The sequence below is a fragment of the Phasianus colchicus genome, chromosome 6 (assembly GCF_987193195.1).
Source record: "Phasianus colchicus chromosome 6, bPhaCol1.hap1.1, whole genome shotgun sequence".
NCBI classification, from domain to species: domain Eukaryota; kingdom Metazoa; phylum Chordata; class Aves; order Galliformes; family Phasianidae; genus Phasianus; species Phasianus colchicus.
Genome location: NC_143441.1, coordinates 9,171,267 through 9,187,329, shown reverse-complemented (window position 1 = coordinate 9,187,329; position 16,063 = coordinate 9,171,267). Strand labels below are relative to the sequence as shown.

Below are 16,063 nucleotides of genomic sequence, written 5' to 3'. Positions count from 1 at the left end.
TTAATTATATACTAGCCTAAATAACGTGAGGCAGATGGCCAGAGATTTATGCAACAGACCCTGTGCAATATCCAAGACATTCATAATTGAGTTGTGAGTAATGGTCAGTTAACGAGCAGTGGAATAAAAACTGTTTTGAAGCTTTAAAACAGACCTTAGTGGGAAGAAATTAACAAAAGGAGTTTACTGCTCTGTGGTTTTAGTGCTACATTGCAGATTGCCCTCATGCTGCTCTCCAGGTGAAATACAGCATATGTGTGAACCTTTCAGGTGGGAATTAGCAGTGGGCTTTATCAGTATGAGGCCAAGTTTTCTGTTATTGAGGGAGTAAAATGTGCTTACCTCTTAAAGAGGAGGCAATTCTTTCTCCAGATGGAAATTCAACACAAAACTCCTTTGACTTCTACGGAAGTGAGATCCAGGGATATGGCTCGAGAGTTCTGGCCTTCATTGCAGCGACTGCTTTCTTCCCGTCCTCTCCTGTATTCCAGTCTGTATCACAGGGGTAGCTAGCAGATGCTGTTGACTGTTGGAAAAGTGACCCAGTTCATAGCATGACATGCAATCTGAAATACGTTGGCTTAAGTTAGTAGGTAGAGCTATAAGCAGATGAGTCTGAGGAAAACTATATTGCTTAACAGCTGTTCTCACTGTAGTAAATCACACTTGAGAAACAGTCCAAAGTGTAAAGTAATTCTAGATATTGAGCACTTCTGCACTTCAGAAACATTAAGACCTTGTCTTCTTTACTTCCTTGAGTTTTAATTTTTTGACTTAACGTGTAACCTGTATAACACATTGTTTAGAAAAATTCTGGAAAGTAAATTTCGAAGGAGAAATGATGTAGATAAATGACTGTCACCTAGATGAAATACAATGGCTGCATGTCTTAAAATTTAGTGTGGGTCAGAGAGTAAAAACTTCAGAGATAAAGAAATATGTAGCTGAATAAAGAGGCTGGATGATAGTGAAACAAAATGATGTGCCCCAGTAGTACTTCTTGCATGTTGTAACTCAGCAGTTGGACATGGGTTTGTGAAATGGGGAATTCAGTAACTGAGTTTTGTCTTCTCCACAGAACACAGAATATCTGCAGTCTTTGGCTGTATGCTAGTGCTGGAAATTCTAATAACCTTTGGAAGGCAATTAGATTCAAAACAGTTGCTGTTCAGGTATTAACTGTTTCTAGAAATGGGGGCTCCATCCTCTGGGGCTTTGAAGTACTGCAGGAATTGAGTCTGAACAGGCCATGCTGCTTTCTAGTGAGCACATGTTTTAAGTAAATCTGTGGCTGTCTCAGTACATCTATAACCAGAATACACCCATTATATTTGTTAGTATTTTTAGTGTGAAATGATATTTTTAAGGGGTGGGAAAAACTCCATTTCAATGTATAATAAGACAGAGCATGTGAATCCATTTGCTCTCAGTGAAAGAAGGATGATCTGCATTCAAGATACAGTAAGAACATGTGAATGGGTAGTTGCTGCAGGGTGACTGATACTTAAAAGGTCACACACATTACTAAAGGATAAAATATGTTCTTATACTTTCAGGAGCCAAAAAAACCCCATTGCATTGTAATTATAGTGACTTCCTAGCTATTTCATGTTTTGTGTAGATATTTGTGCTATGGCTCTTCCTCACTTTGAAACATTTAGTGGAAGTATTGAATAGGCTCTGTTCAACCTTTGGGTCAAAGATAATTTTTACTTCAAAAGTTCATTATTATTGTTTTATTTTTTTAGTTTGAAACTGTCCCTTTGTCTGTAGGATGCTCAAGTACTGAAGGTTATTATTTTCTTAAAAGTGTGGATAACAGTTTTTCTTGATTGCAGCTCTGGCAAGTTTGGGGTATGAGAAGACCTGTGTTTTGTTCAACTGTGGAGCATTGGCAAGCCAGATTGCAGCAGAACAGAATCTAGATAATGACGAAGGGCTAAAAGCTGCAGCTAAACACTATCAGGTACAGAGGCTCCCTGCTTATGCTTTGGAATTCAGAGTTATTTATCTTAGAACATCAATTTTGCAGTTGGATGTGTTTTCTTCCTTTAATTACAATGGTGGATTGGCTGATCAGATGGCATTGGCTCATGCTTATTTGCTAGTTTTGAAAGATTTCATTCCATAACAGCTCACCTCTGCCCTTCCCCCAGGACTGCTGGTAACTAATAGTCTTCAACTAAAGACCCAGTAATTTTAGCTAATATGAAGTTTATTCCTAACAAGTTATACAGTAATACTCGCTTAAATTCTTCTTGGTAGCATGCATTACATTTTTCCTGTTCTTACATGGTTAGCTATCACCAGTATAGTTTGGCTTTTATCGTCCCTCTTGATAAGTGTCTCCGTGCGAGTAACTGCAAGAACAAGAAGTTGCAAGTTGGAATTGGTTTTGACAGTTAAACAATAAATGGGAGACTGTATACCAAAGAATTTATAGTTTTTTGAAATTACTGCATGAATTATATTTGTTAGAGTAAAAAGCCTGTTTTGGAATAAGAAGGATGTTAATTTTCTACTTTGTTTAGTTTGCAAGTGGTGCTTTCCAACACATTAAAGATACCGTCCTGTCAGCTCTGAACAGAGAACCTACAGTGGACATCTCTCCAGACACAGTTGGAACTCTCAGTCTCATTATGCTGGCTCAAGCACAAGAAGTGTTTTTTTTGAAAGCAACAAGAGGTATACATTAACGTTCAGGTTGTGTGTTCATGTGCTTGTTGTAACTTCCCGAAAAACATGAAATCATTTTAAATTATTAAGAGATGATGGCCGGACTTTCAGATTTTCAATTTTGCCTTTACTGATTTCCAACCTTCCTCTGTAAATACAGGTTATCAAACACGAACTACAGATGTCATTTTAGAATTTAAGGTTCATTTGACAGTGCATTTGTTCCACTTGCCTTTCCTTTCTTTTTGTATTCAAAACAATTAGTTTCTTTATGAAGGATTTTGCTGGATTACGTACTTGTCTGTCTTGAAAACAAAAGATCTTAACTGGTATGTTTCTTCATAGAGGAAAAAATATTGTAGCCTTTTGCCTTTTAGAGAATCTCAACCAGAAGCTAATGTCCTTTGGCTTATTAATAAGCTGTGTTTATGTTTATTATCGTGCTGGTAGCAAAACTTCTTCTTATTCAGAATATGATAAAGCAAGGCTGATTGATAGCCCACATGCACCTAGTTAACGAGTGAATTTGGCTATCCCTATTACCACAAGTCTTCCAGTCATAGAAGCACAGGTCAATAATAGATCTGACTGTGGAGGCTGTAGATTTTGTCAGATGTAGAGAGATTCTTTTCCCTTCAGGAAAAGAAATGCACTGTGTGAAGTGTTGTAGTTGACAACATGGAAAACCTGTTTATCAGGCAGAAGTGCTTCACAACTTGGTCTCAAAACTCAAATTCAGCTTCTTGCTGCTTTGTCTATTTGCATTACTTGCAATTTTTCTGATTTGACTCTCTCATGAGATGGGTTGGTCAGTAGTCTTACTCAGCTGATATCTGGTGAAACTGCACTTAGTCACAAATTGAAAGGGGAATTGTTTGACAAAAAAAATTGATCTGCTAGATCTAACTTCAGTGTGGAACTGCAAATTAGTTCTTCAATTTCTGAGCCTTTCTTCATGTTTTAAGTGTCTTTAAGTCTACATATATTTGTTATTCCTTCTCTAGGTTTGCATTAGTAGCTGCAGTATTTTTAGGATGTGTGAATGAAAACTAAAGCTTGTAACAGGGAAATATCTATTCCGAACTATCTGTGTGGACAAATAGTCTCTGACATTTCCATTGTTAATAGAAGTGTGGCTAATGTGTCAATGGTTATTTTTCATAAATGGCACTACTCAGATTCTGTGGAGGAAGATTAAACTATCACACAATAGAACATTCTTCCAGTCCCATCTATTTAGATGTTTTTTGTTTCTCTTCAGTTAACTAAATATTTAATGAAAACATTTTAACAAAAAAGTTGTCAGATCACAAAAGCTCCTTTTCATTCATTCGTCATCTCTAACCTATTTCACATTGAAAAACATCTGCCTAGGGTATCTGAAATGCACTGAAGTCAGAGAACATAAACGTGTAACATCATAGCTCGTATCTGAGTGTTGTAGGTGTGTGTGTGCTGGAATGAACAGCGCGTTTGGATTTGATTTCAGTGATTTGAGTACTTGAGGCTCTCTACTCCCCCTCTCCTGTACCTCCCACTAATGCTTATCAGTCTGGCCATACACAAAAAAATCACCTGAATCAGAGAATACTTGCTTGTAAGAACAGCTGTTTAGATGGTTAACGTTTGCATTGATTGCTTGCTTCATCTAAGAGGGCTGAATTGCTAGTGCAGGCCGGGATGATTATAAAAGGAGATAAGAACAGATATGTGTTCTTTTTAATGGTTCTGGCTTCAGAAACTGGGTGAGGACACGAGGCAGGGAATGCTGCTGAGCACAAGTGTCTGTGATGTGAAATATATTTCCTTAGTGATTACTGCTGTTTGGGGATTGAAATAATTAACCTACTGACTTGTGTAAACTGATGATAATCATGTTTTTCTTTCTTCCCTCAGATAAAATGAAAGATGGCATCATAGCTAAACTAGCTAATCAAGCTGCAGATTACTATGGTGATGCTTACAAACAGTGTCAGTATAAAGATACTCTGCCCAAGGTTAGTAATTCTTGGAAATAATGTGGGACCTGTTGCTGTTGTGTGCAGTGTACTTAATGAAATATGCATCACGTGGTATCCTCAAGAAAAGCTGACCATTGTTGTTACATTTATGTTATGTGTGAAGCTGCAATTAGAAAAACTGAAGAATCTAGGAAGAAAAATATATCACTTATTTTAAATAATTATTAAAAATGTAATTACAGTTATTATAAAAAATGTAATTAAAGTGTGTTTACTTGCAGCATATTTCATTTAAAGTAAACTTGGAATATTTGATGCATTCAAAGATATCTTCATACTTAATATCTTACTAAATCGGGTTTTCAAACTAACATTTCTAATGGGGCTTAATTGGTTTCTAGTCTCAATGTTTTTGTGTAAAATTTGCTGTCTTGATAACAGGTTATTATGGTGGCATTGATCACCTACCTGTTAATGAAAAGCATGGCTGAAAAAGTGTCTTCTCTTCCTGCCTTCTCCTCTTCCACCTCCAGAGCAGTTTTGATATTTATAAATTACCTCAGTTTAGACTTGACTATTAATTTGAGTGCTCTTAATTTTTGGAAGAAGTGGGAAGATTGTTTTTACCGCATTCTTTCAAAGTACTTTAAGAAGTTAGGAAGGTTCTGTCAATTATAATTAAATCATAAAACAATAGGAATTCTTCTGTGCAGTGTGAAAATTTTAATCTTGGATAAGAGGTACTTAATTTTGATACTGTTAGGCTCTTGAAATTTGTATGTAGTAAAGTTGGAGTTTGTCTTCCATAGTGATTGTGGTGTGAATATCCACGGGAGCATCTCAAACTGCTGATTTTCAGTTACTTTTCATTAATAGTTTCTAAAACAATGATCCCAGCTTGCAGTGGGTGATCATCGTAGAAGTGAAATATCAAATACACTAAATCTACTAAAACTTACCACCACAGAGGAAAAAAAAAGAAATATTTTTTACCAGTGATAAAATGATTGATGTTTGGTTCAATAGCATAATATGTCCTGTAAGCCACATAGGTGTCCTTAGTGTCATGGCAGTTATTTCCTCTGGAATAAATCATGTCCGTTTTCTCTGGTTTTTTTTCCCTGATTTTTGAACTTTTCTGCAGAGTGGAATCTTGGATTATAGGAACCGTGTAAGGGCTACTCTGCTAAAGTAAAACTAGCATGCTTTTTTATTCTTAAGGAGTAAATTACCCAAATGCCTTTGCTCTAGACAGTCGGTGACTTTTCAATATATGTTTTGGGAAAAAAAAAGCCTAAGTTCAATTGATGTTTTACTTGGCAACACCTCTGGATTTCTTTTGTGTGCACGTATTTCTTGTTGCATGTGCAGTGGTGTTTTACAGATTGGACCAATTTCTTGCTTAGGTGCTGTGGTTGTAATTGAATTCTGAGGTAATGCGATATAACAGAAGGCCTTGGTTTGTCCTTCGTGATTGTGGATCTTTCTAAACTGTAGATTTGCTCCCTGTTCCAGTTTTACAGTAATCTGTCAACTGGTTATTCGAAATAACGTGGTAAGGTTTTTTGATTCTGTGAGTTAATGTCAGCTCTGGGAACCATTACGTGCTTAGGGGTGTGAAATGAAGTCAACTTGATGTGTCATATTCCAGTTGCAAGGCTTGCTAAATCTGCTGATCTTTCAAGTTGGACTTCTCATCTCTGGGGTGCATCAAGGTTGCACAAATGTGAAGAAGCAGGTTTTTGTATGAGTTCTTTAAAACATCACTCTGCTTTTCCAGTGCTCCTTGGTTTAAGAAATAGAACAGCAAGGCCAAATCCTTGATCAAAGACTATGCCTAATGCTGTTGCCTGCAGTATAATGTTTTCTTCATGTCTTGGTTGGTGTCCCTGTGAAGATAAGTGCATTTATATGAAAGTCTAAAATGACTTTTTAATGGCTTTACATCTCAATATTTTTGGTTCTTTTTATTCTTTGTTTTCATGGTTTTAGAGTTATTTTCTTGATAGCTGTTATTTTCTTGCTGCTACATGTAAAAAACAAACATACAAACAAAAAATAGTTTTCCCCTCCCACTCTTTCCTCCTCCTTTTAAGAATATTGTCTTGGGGGCATTTGGGTGTGTTCTTGCAACTATCCTTCCTAATATATGCATGCATTCCTAATCTCTGGAGTAAATGTTGCGACTTCATGGTTTGAATTTAAACTGTAGTTCATCTAATATAATAGACACTAAGCAATTTACAGCAACAGATTGAAAAAGAAGAAAAAATTGATTCAATCCATGCAAAGTCGTGTGATCTCTGACATTTACCTCTAATATTTTAACCTATCTAAACCATTAATTGGGTGATTCTAATTTCCTTTTCTTCTTCCTTTTTCTTCCTGCATCCCATGTTGTCTGTGGTGGTTTATGTGGTTGGACTTTCCCCTGGTCAGTATTTTTATTTCCAGGAGGTGTTTCCTGTTCTGGCTGCAAAGCACTGCATTATGCAGGCCAATGCAGAATATCATCAATCTATCCTGGCAAAACAGCAGAAGAAATTTGGTGAAGAAATTGGGAGGTTGCAGGTAAGTAATTTGAATACTTTTTATCTTTTCTGAAAAATATGGGAAAACTTTAAGTCCTGAAATGAATGTCTTAAAACTGAAATAGACAGGACTGAAGCATTCAAAAATGGCAGAGCATATTTATCACATGAATCGGATTATTAGTAGCTGCAAAGATGAGAAATATATCTGTAGCTTTTATAATGATTGCATTTTCATTTTGGGGCACTTTGATACCGTTGATCCTGCTTGACATGTTAAATCTGTATCTTTACACTTACACGTGCTTCTTTCCTCAGAATAGTTAACAGTTTTGTTAATAAATGTTCCTAAGTAATTTCGTCATAAAAAGAAATTAAATTCAGCTTTGTCTATACTTAACTCTTTTCCTGCAATCCTGATATAAATCTGATTGTTGAAAAACACAAGCAGTTGTACTTTTAGTCTTTTTTTGTGTGTGTGTGTGTCTACACCTGATTTACAGAGGGACTTGTTTATAATATAGTAATGGGTAAGGTCTTCTCACTATTTCAGTGTAGTATAGAAAAAAATACCTTAAATTAACAGTTTTCTTCAAGTCCTCTGGAAGTACCATTTTGTCTAGGGATCCATGTGCTCTATTAACAACAGGAAAGCTACAAGATAGTTATTGTGTTGACCTTTTAAAAGTTATTGTTACACATTTTTTGGTGATGGATGAAGGTCTTACCTGTTGTTTTCTCTTGAGTTCCAAGTCTGTCTAGCAGAGCTCTTTTCTCTAGAATTCCACTGCTAGAGAATCTTCAAGTTTTTTTTTTTTTTTTTTTTTTTAATGTTTGCCACTAACAGATCTGTCTATATCAGATTTACTGTTAATTTGTATCATTAATAAGTTTCTGCCCATGATTTCACGTAGTGTTCTGTTGCAACAAGTATCCCTTCATGCTTGGTCGTTGAGATGTTTTTGTGAAGTCTGAAGGGAAGTATGCCATTATTATTTCAGTACTGCATCACAAATGGTGCACAAAGTCCTGTCTTATTTTATTAAACTAGAGGCTTGCTATCCTTTCTGTTCATGTTTTTTGAAAATTTCAGATGCTATGAAGTGCTTTTTGTTTTCTCCTTTTAAAAGCTAAACCAAATTAGGCTGGGGAGAAAAAGAATACTTGTTATGAACTTTCAAGTTAAAGTATATATGATGCATGCCTGTTTCTTCTGTCATTTCCTGTTTCTGGCACATTCTGCTTGTTAGTCTGTAGTAATAGGGAGGAGGGGGATGCAACAGAACTGCTGGTGGATGATTTCTTGCAAAAGTCTCAGCGAACTTCGGTTTTATTTCTAATACAGCTCATTACATCCCTCTTGTACAATCCTCAGAAGTTTCAGTTCCTGACTTTCTGTGATTTTATGTAGGCCTTGATTAAAATTGCCTCTTAAATATGTTGGTTTTACATATTTGCAACACAGATGTGATCAGGGTGGAACAAATACCATCTAAGGGCAGTGTCTTGTCCTGCATTTCTCTTGCACTAAATTGGGTGTAGGAAGGCCAGAGATTTTAGGGCTTTATGTAACTTTGGCAAACAGAAGTGAAGAGGCAACAGTATTTGTGTTCTTTTAATTTGCAGTAGGACTCAGCAACACTTCTGTAGCTTCTGAGCTCAAGGTTAGACAGGTATTAGCGGTAGGTGTGGAGACCAGGACTTTGGCTTTGCTTCTTCTATGCACGTGAGCAAGATTTGAGAAATTTCTGTGATACCTGTGAAAGCAAGCTTTGAATTTAAATTGACATGGAAATGACACAGTGACTTCTTTTGTAGACAGGTTTTTGAAGTGTTATTGCCTTTAACCTGTGATCGTTCCTGTAGGATTTGGGGGATGCATAGGCTATTGTGGGATACTAACTTGCTCACTGATTTTTTTTTTTTTTTTAATAAGCGACTTCAATTAATTTTTAATTTCAATTTTCATACCCAGGAAAAAATTATTCCACTTATTAAAGGAAAGAATAATATCAGTCATATACTTCGGCAGTTAAGACACGTGACTAACTGGGAAGCTAATCTTTTATTTAAATAAATATATTAGAACAGTATCTTTTCTCTAACTTTAACTCTTTTAATTTCCTAGCATGCAGCAGACTTGGTGAAAACAGTGGCATCTCGTTATGATGAATATATAAATGTTAAAGATTTGGTTGACAAAATCAACCGTGCGCTCACAGCTGCCAAAAAAGATAACGACTTCATTTATCACGACCGTGTTCCTGACCTGAAAGATTTGGAGCCTATTGGGAAAGCCAGCCTTGTCAAGTCTACTCCAGTTGCTGTGCCCCTCAGTCAGAAATTCACTGGTAAGCAAAGTTTGCCAGGCACAGGATAATTGTTACCTTGTAAAATGTGCCTAGCCACTGAAGCTTGCTTGTGCCATGAAAAAGTAGATATTTACTCTTGAATTATATTAAGTTCACTCAGTGTCTTCGAAAGTATTATTTTTTCCAATTTGATGTTTTTCTGCTTGAGGATAAAATGTACTGGAAGAAAAAGAACACAATATAAGTCATTATCTGCAATGTAATCTTAAAGATTTTTCACAGCAGCTGTTTTTTTTCTCCATATTAAACCAATCTTTATAACTTTGAAAGAGCAATGATACAGGGGAAAATATCAAATTATACAGTCTTTGCTAACCTACTTGCTGGCCTTTCTTAAAGCTGACAAATACCAGTTTGGCTGAGCAGGGGGTTCTGAAAAATGGTTTCCCTTTCCTTTTGTTCCCTTTAAAAAAAAAAGGCTTAAGGAAGGTATGATTTGTAGTTCTACAATTGTTGTCTATGAAATGCTGTTAGGTTATTTTAACTCAGTTTCAGTCTTAAAAGGAAATCCAGTGCATTAAAATAAAGACCTTTAAAAATTTATTTTAACACACCTTACTTAGAGAAGTACTTAAAGTACATCCTGTACTAAAGAGCCGTGAAGATGGTTGCATCCTCTTACCTCTACAGTACAACTTCAGTAATTTATACTTCTTTCATTGTAGACCTGTTTGAGAAGATGGTTCCCTTGCAAGTTCAGCAATCTGTGAGTGTTTATAACCAGAGAAAGGCAGATCTAGTAAACAGGCTAATAGCCCAGATGAGAGAAGCCACAAATTTGGCTAATGGGTAAGTATGGCTGCTTCTAAACTTCATCAAGAGGAGTTACTATGGAACACCCTCTAAATACTAATTGCCTTGTACCCTGTATGTCTCCAGATTACAGTGAAATTTTTTTTATTGCTGTATGGTAGGCTAGCAAACTTCCAAGTTTAGTGGGGGTGTTGAGAACTACTTGTCTGCAGGTATTAAGGCTAAAAGTATCAGAGGAACTAATGGCATTTCATTTTTTTCAGTCTTTTCAGTTTTTAAGAGCCTGGCACTTGCTCTGAAAGAAATCCACTATCATTGATCTAGAAGGATTTTCACATTTCAGTGGTCAGCTTATCTGAACCAATGATATGCTGCATCATCCCCCCTCCACCCCCACCTCCCAAGATTTTTTTTTAAATAATAAAAAAAACCTTACAAAGCTGGAAAATAAGAATGTAACTCAAGGCAGTTGGTTATTTGTCTACCAGGTAGTTGCTACTGAAAATATGTGCTGTATTTGTTAGAAGCTGGGAGTCTAGGATTTGTTTAGCTTTTAAGAGCTTTGAAAGAGCTGCTTTTTTTTTTTTTTTTTTTTTTTTTTTTTGGTGAGGTATACTCCACGAATAAGTTCAAAGTACTCACTTTAACCTTTTTGCCCAATGGTACGTTAAGTACTATGTTTCCATTCTTTTATTGACTGTGTGAATGTTTATTTGAATAGCAATGCTATTTATAGGATAAAATTACCTTAACACTGCAGACAAGGTTCTATATAACACGTTGACTCTTTCAGAGTGTTGGCTTCCCTCAATCTTCCGGCTGCTATAGAAGATGTGTCTGGTGATACTGTTCCTCAGTCTATTTTGAACAAATCTAAGGCTGTGATTGAACAGGGAGGAGTTCAGACTATCGATCAGCTGATCAAAGATCTACCTGAACTGCTGCAGAGGAACAAAGAAATCTTAGATGAAGTAAGCTCTGCAACTGCTAACGCTAAAACATCCTTAAACACAGCAACCTAATTTGTTCTCTTTAAAGGCCAACATCAAGGTGCATGGTTATCCAAAATGCTTGTTACTTGAATAGCTCCTTAAAATCACAGTGCTTATAGTAGCACTAAAAATTGTGCTTGTGATAGCACTTTAAATGTTTAGTCCATGTATGCAAAAACTGTACTGTCATGTAAGTGAACACCCACACAAGTATTTTGTTTTTAACATCGAGGTGGGGGAAGTGGGGAAACATTCTGTAAAAACCTGGATCATTTATGCCATATATATCCTTTTCTATTTGTGAATTATATTTATGAAATATAGGCATGCATTCTTTTTATTTGTTAAACTAGCTGTATACTTTGTAGCTATTTCATGTTTACTAGGCATTATAATGCATATACACTTCTAACTCCTTCAGTCACTACGGTTATTAGATGAGGAAGAAACTACAGACAATGAACTCCGAACAAAATTCAAAGAACGTTGGCAGCGAACACCATCCAATGATCTCTATAAACCTTTAAGGGCAGGTAAAGTTCATACTTTGTGACTTGAATCCAAGGGATGTTCTAAAATGTCTCTTATTACATAAACTAAAATAGTTTTTTACGTATTGTGTTGTATTATTTTTGAAGATAAATCTCAATTTAGGAGAGTGTGTGCTAAAATATCCTTATGGCAATTTGTACTACTATTTGGAGTTGAGAGTTGATGTTATGGCAGAGAATTTTTAAATGCTTCATCATCCCTGGAGTGAACATATGTGCTGATGTTCAGAAATAATATATAACAGAAAATGGCCGCCCTTCTAAGAACTTGTTTTCAGTTACCACTTAAGTGGGTCTTTTAGTGCTTCTTTCTTTGTATGTCAGCTTTTAAAAATTATCTCTTAAGATGTTTTTTCTTTGATTTGTGTAGTTTGTTTTTTAGCAGTTTGTCGTAGTACTACAATCATCACCATAGCAGGCTTTCTGTTCTTGATGTGTATTGTTGGAAAGGTAGCAAGGGACTGCCACCAGTGCCTTAATTAAGCAAAGTTTTACGGGCTTTAAAATCAGAGTGGTCAAACTCAGTGTTTAAAATGCTTTCATATGCCTCTCTGGATAATTGATATAGCTGCCTTGTTTGTGTACTGTTTCCAAATGAAGCTTAAAACTTAGTCTTAAGTCAGAAAAGCATTGTCTTGTGTTTGTCTATATAGCCTGGTGCAGGACAAGTTTTGAAATATTAACATTTTTTCTTCCTACCACCAGAGGGAGCCAACTTCCATAATATCTTGAATAAAGCTGTGCAAGCAGATGGACAAGTCAGAGAAGGCTATCAGTCTCACCGGGATACCATTGCACTTCTGTGTAAGCCAGAGGCAGAACTCAATGCAGCCATTCCTTCTGCCAACCCAGCAAAAACATTACAAGGGAGCGAGGTAAAGCATGGAAATTAGTCTCTATTTTGTATAGAAGGATTATTCATCTAACCAAATGTACTGAAGTGAACTGATGTGTAAGCTGTTCTTTAGCAGCTCTTGTTTAGTCACCATTAATACAGGGGACAGCACTTCAAAAATGTCTTCTATACTTTGTTTTGTGTAAAATGTGCTAAAGTATATTTTATGCTTGCTTGTAAGCAAGTCTGGTTGTTCAATACAGAAGAAGCGGTTGACAGACTTGTAAGAGGAGCAGTACTACATGTGTACTTTCTTATAGGGTGGTGTAGGGGAGTACTCAGGGTCTTGGAGCAGTTAGAAAAGAAATAACAGTATTTCTAAGCATTAGGCAATTATGTCGATGTGCTTTTGAAGGAAGTCGTGGCTCATTAACAATTATATGATATTTGTTTTCTTCTAGAAGTGCTTTGAAATCAGTGTATTTAACTTGCCGTGTTTAGAATATTGTATTGGAAGGTACCTGATCTTTAAAAAACAACAACAACAAAATCATAGTTATTCAGTGTTCTTAGTGGAAGCAAATCTGTAGAAGAGAAGATGGCTTAAGGAATGCTTGAAGTTGCTTGTTTCTTTGTCTTTTGTCCTTAATCATCCTGAAAATGTCATTTTAAACACATAAATAAAAGCTCATACAGTAATGTTGCCGGTGCTAACAGTGAAGAGTGCAATATAGAAAATAAATAATACAGTATATACTTTTGCAATAATTCTTCTAAACATACTAATTTCTGACAATTTTATTGCCTAGGTCGTTAATGTATTAAAAACTTTGCTGGCTAGTCTGGATGAAGTCAAAAAGGAGAGAGAACAACTGGAAAATGACCTCAAATCTGTAAATTTTGACATGACGAATAAATTCCTGACTGCACTTGCACAGGATGGTGCTATAAATGAGGAGGCTATCTCTGTGACAGAGTTGGACAGAATTTATGGAAGTTACACGCAGAAAGTGCAGGAATCCCTGAAAAAGCAGGAAGAACTACTCAAAAACATTCAGGTGCAATAGCTTGTCTTCATTATATCTTCCTTACTCTCAGCATAAGCAGTAAGGATTCTTTAACATTTCCAGTGCTGTAGAAATATCACTTTGTGAGATAACAGGAGATTGGTCTTTGCTGTCTGCTAGAAGATATTTTTTCTCTCTGAACCAAGTTTTGGTTTATTCCTTGTTGCTCTTCACAATCTGCTTGACTTCCAGCATCTGTGAAGCTCAAAGTAAAAAAACAATGAGAATTTCTCAAAGCGTGAATATAATCTTAACCTTAATTTGTCACTAACACTTCAGATGGGTGTGACAGAAGAGGAAGTGCTTAGTCAAGTAAGAACAGTTGCTTGAGTAATCGTGGAGCCTGTTTGCATGCAAGGTTACTTGCAACTTCTGTCTGCAACTGGCACTTGGAAGAATATATGTAAGAAACTCTTCAAAAAGGAACAAGTTGTTTCTTAATCACCATGTGGCCCTGTTTGACAGACTTTTTACATTCATGTGTTTCTTAAAGTAAATACTTCCAAAAATCTTGATGGATATTACTTGGATGCTTGAGTGTCCTGGAATTCAAGTTTGATGGCTGCTTCTGGCAGCTGAAGTTATCTTTGAAGTCTGATTTTTCCCATAGAAATGGGATGGTGATCCTTCAGTCAGTTTTCCACTTTGCTGGCCTTTTAATAGCTTGCCAATGTCAACCAAATTTGAGGTAGAGCTTCTTAAATATACTAGCACTCAGTATGATTTCATGAATATCAGTGGAGTATAGTGCAGCAGAAAGAGTCTAATTAGTATATCCTCTGAAGATGTGTCTGCAGTAGGAGCTAAAGAATTATCTGGAGGTCATCCCAGACAAAACAGATAATTAGCTGTTACCTACTGCCCCTTACTTAATACATACATAGTTCTGAAATAGCCACTGCACTTGGCAGTCAGCATGTGTCAGGAAGTGCATTGTATGGCTGGAAGGTGATCAAGGTGGGTGTTGAGAAAAGAGGGTAGAAGCACTAAATAAAACTAAAAACAGAAGATACAGAATCTTACATGGAACCAGGCTGCATTATTTTCCCTGCTCACTTTTTCCTTTCCTCCTTTTAAGAATGCACATCAGGAGTTTTCAAAGATGAAACAATCAAACAACGAATCTAATTTGAGAGAAGAAGTTTTGAAGAACTTAGCAGTAGCAAATGACAACTTTGTGGAACTCCTAGGCAACTTAAAAGAAGGCACAAAGGTACAGTAATAATTAAAGTATTGGAAGAATATTTTATGTACTCAGTCAGATATGAATCAAAAGTCATAAACTGTATAGTTTTGCTAATTGGGAGGTACATTTTGGGGGATTGTACTGCAGAAGTGAGTTGCTTGAACATTGTTTTTGCACGTGTTCCTCTCTGGAAAGTGAGCTTTTCTGAGTGTTGGTTTATATTAAAATAGGAAAAGCTGTTAATTATAGCAGGCTGCTTAATGCTGAATTACCCATATAAGCTGTTTTATCTGAGGAATTTATTCTATGGTAATTAATCACCTTATCAAATTTGTGTTCTATGTATTGCTAATATATACATGAGAAAAGGTGGGAGGAGGGTTTTATTCAGCCCGCTTTCTTGATCTAGTCTTCCAGATTGCTTCCTGCTGCTTTAATATTAAGTACTTTTGCTAGTTTATTGAATTGATGACCCTCTAGAGGAAAAGTGAAAAAAAAAAAAGAAAAAAGAAACGAATCAGATGCATGGAACTGACTGAAGGTGATGGGGGTTGGAGATTCATGATCCTTGAGGTCCCTTCCAACCCTGGCAATTCCGTGTGATTCCATGGTAAAATAATAAGTCAAAAATAAGAATTTAAAAAAAAAACAGTAGAAAACCCCACTTAATAAATAACCAACGGATAACGATCCAAGTTTTGTTTTATTTTAAATAGATTTTCTAATTGTTTTGAATTATTTATATGTTTTAATATTGCACAATTATGTGCAATTGGATGGTATTACAGACACAGGCAGCAGCTGACTAGAACGTGCTTTTGCAAAAAGTATAAAATACAGTTGCAATTTCTGCTGGAATGGTAGGCTGTGATCAACGTAGTAGCATAATGCCTGTAACAGTCTGTGTATAGAAAAATGCTGCTGTGGAATCTGAAACTCTTGGTTGAGCATGTTTAATTTCTGTTACTAGTTTTACAATGAGCTGACAGAAATCCTTCTGAAGTTCCAAAACAAATGCAGTGACATTGTCTTTGCTCGCAAGACTGAAAGAGATGAACTGCTCAAGTAAGATTTAAATATTTTACGTGTTGTAGAAATTGTTCAGCATTTATCAGAAAATAATCATTGGAGACAAATTC

At 36.1% G+C, this 16,063-nt stretch overlaps 1 protein-coding gene across 2 annotated transcripts in view; it reads left to right on the top strand.

Moving 5' to 3' along the window:
• The window catches only part of PDCD6IP (programmed cell death 6 interacting protein), a 33,173-nt gene that overhangs the window by 11,115 nt on the left and 5,995 nt on the right, over positions 1–16,063 (top strand). Inside the window, exons 4-15 of one of the 2 annotated variants that reach the window (XM_031590419.2) lie at positions 1,839–1,966; positions 2,532–2,685; positions 4,573–4,673; positions 7,092–7,208; positions 9,297–9,519; positions 10,206–10,329; positions 11,087–11,264; positions 11,707–11,818; positions 12,542–12,711; positions 13,481–13,729; positions 14,817–14,951; positions 15,895–15,989. In XM_031590419.2, coding sequence (XP_031446279.1) covers positions 1,839–1,966; positions 2,532–2,685; positions 4,573–4,673; positions 7,092–7,208; positions 9,297–9,519; positions 10,206–10,329; positions 11,087–11,264; positions 11,707–11,818; positions 12,542–12,711; positions 13,481–13,729; positions 14,817–14,951; positions 15,895–15,989 — 1,786 coding nt within the window. Of the gene's footprint in view, positions 1–1,838; positions 1,967–2,531; positions 2,686–4,572; positions 4,674–7,076; positions 7,209–9,296; positions 9,520–10,205; positions 10,330–11,086; positions 11,265–11,706; positions 11,819–12,541; positions 12,712–13,480; positions 13,730–14,816; positions 14,952–15,894; positions 15,990–16,063 lie in introns of both variants that reach the window. The other variant, XM_031590416.2, reaches the window with a different exon arrangement.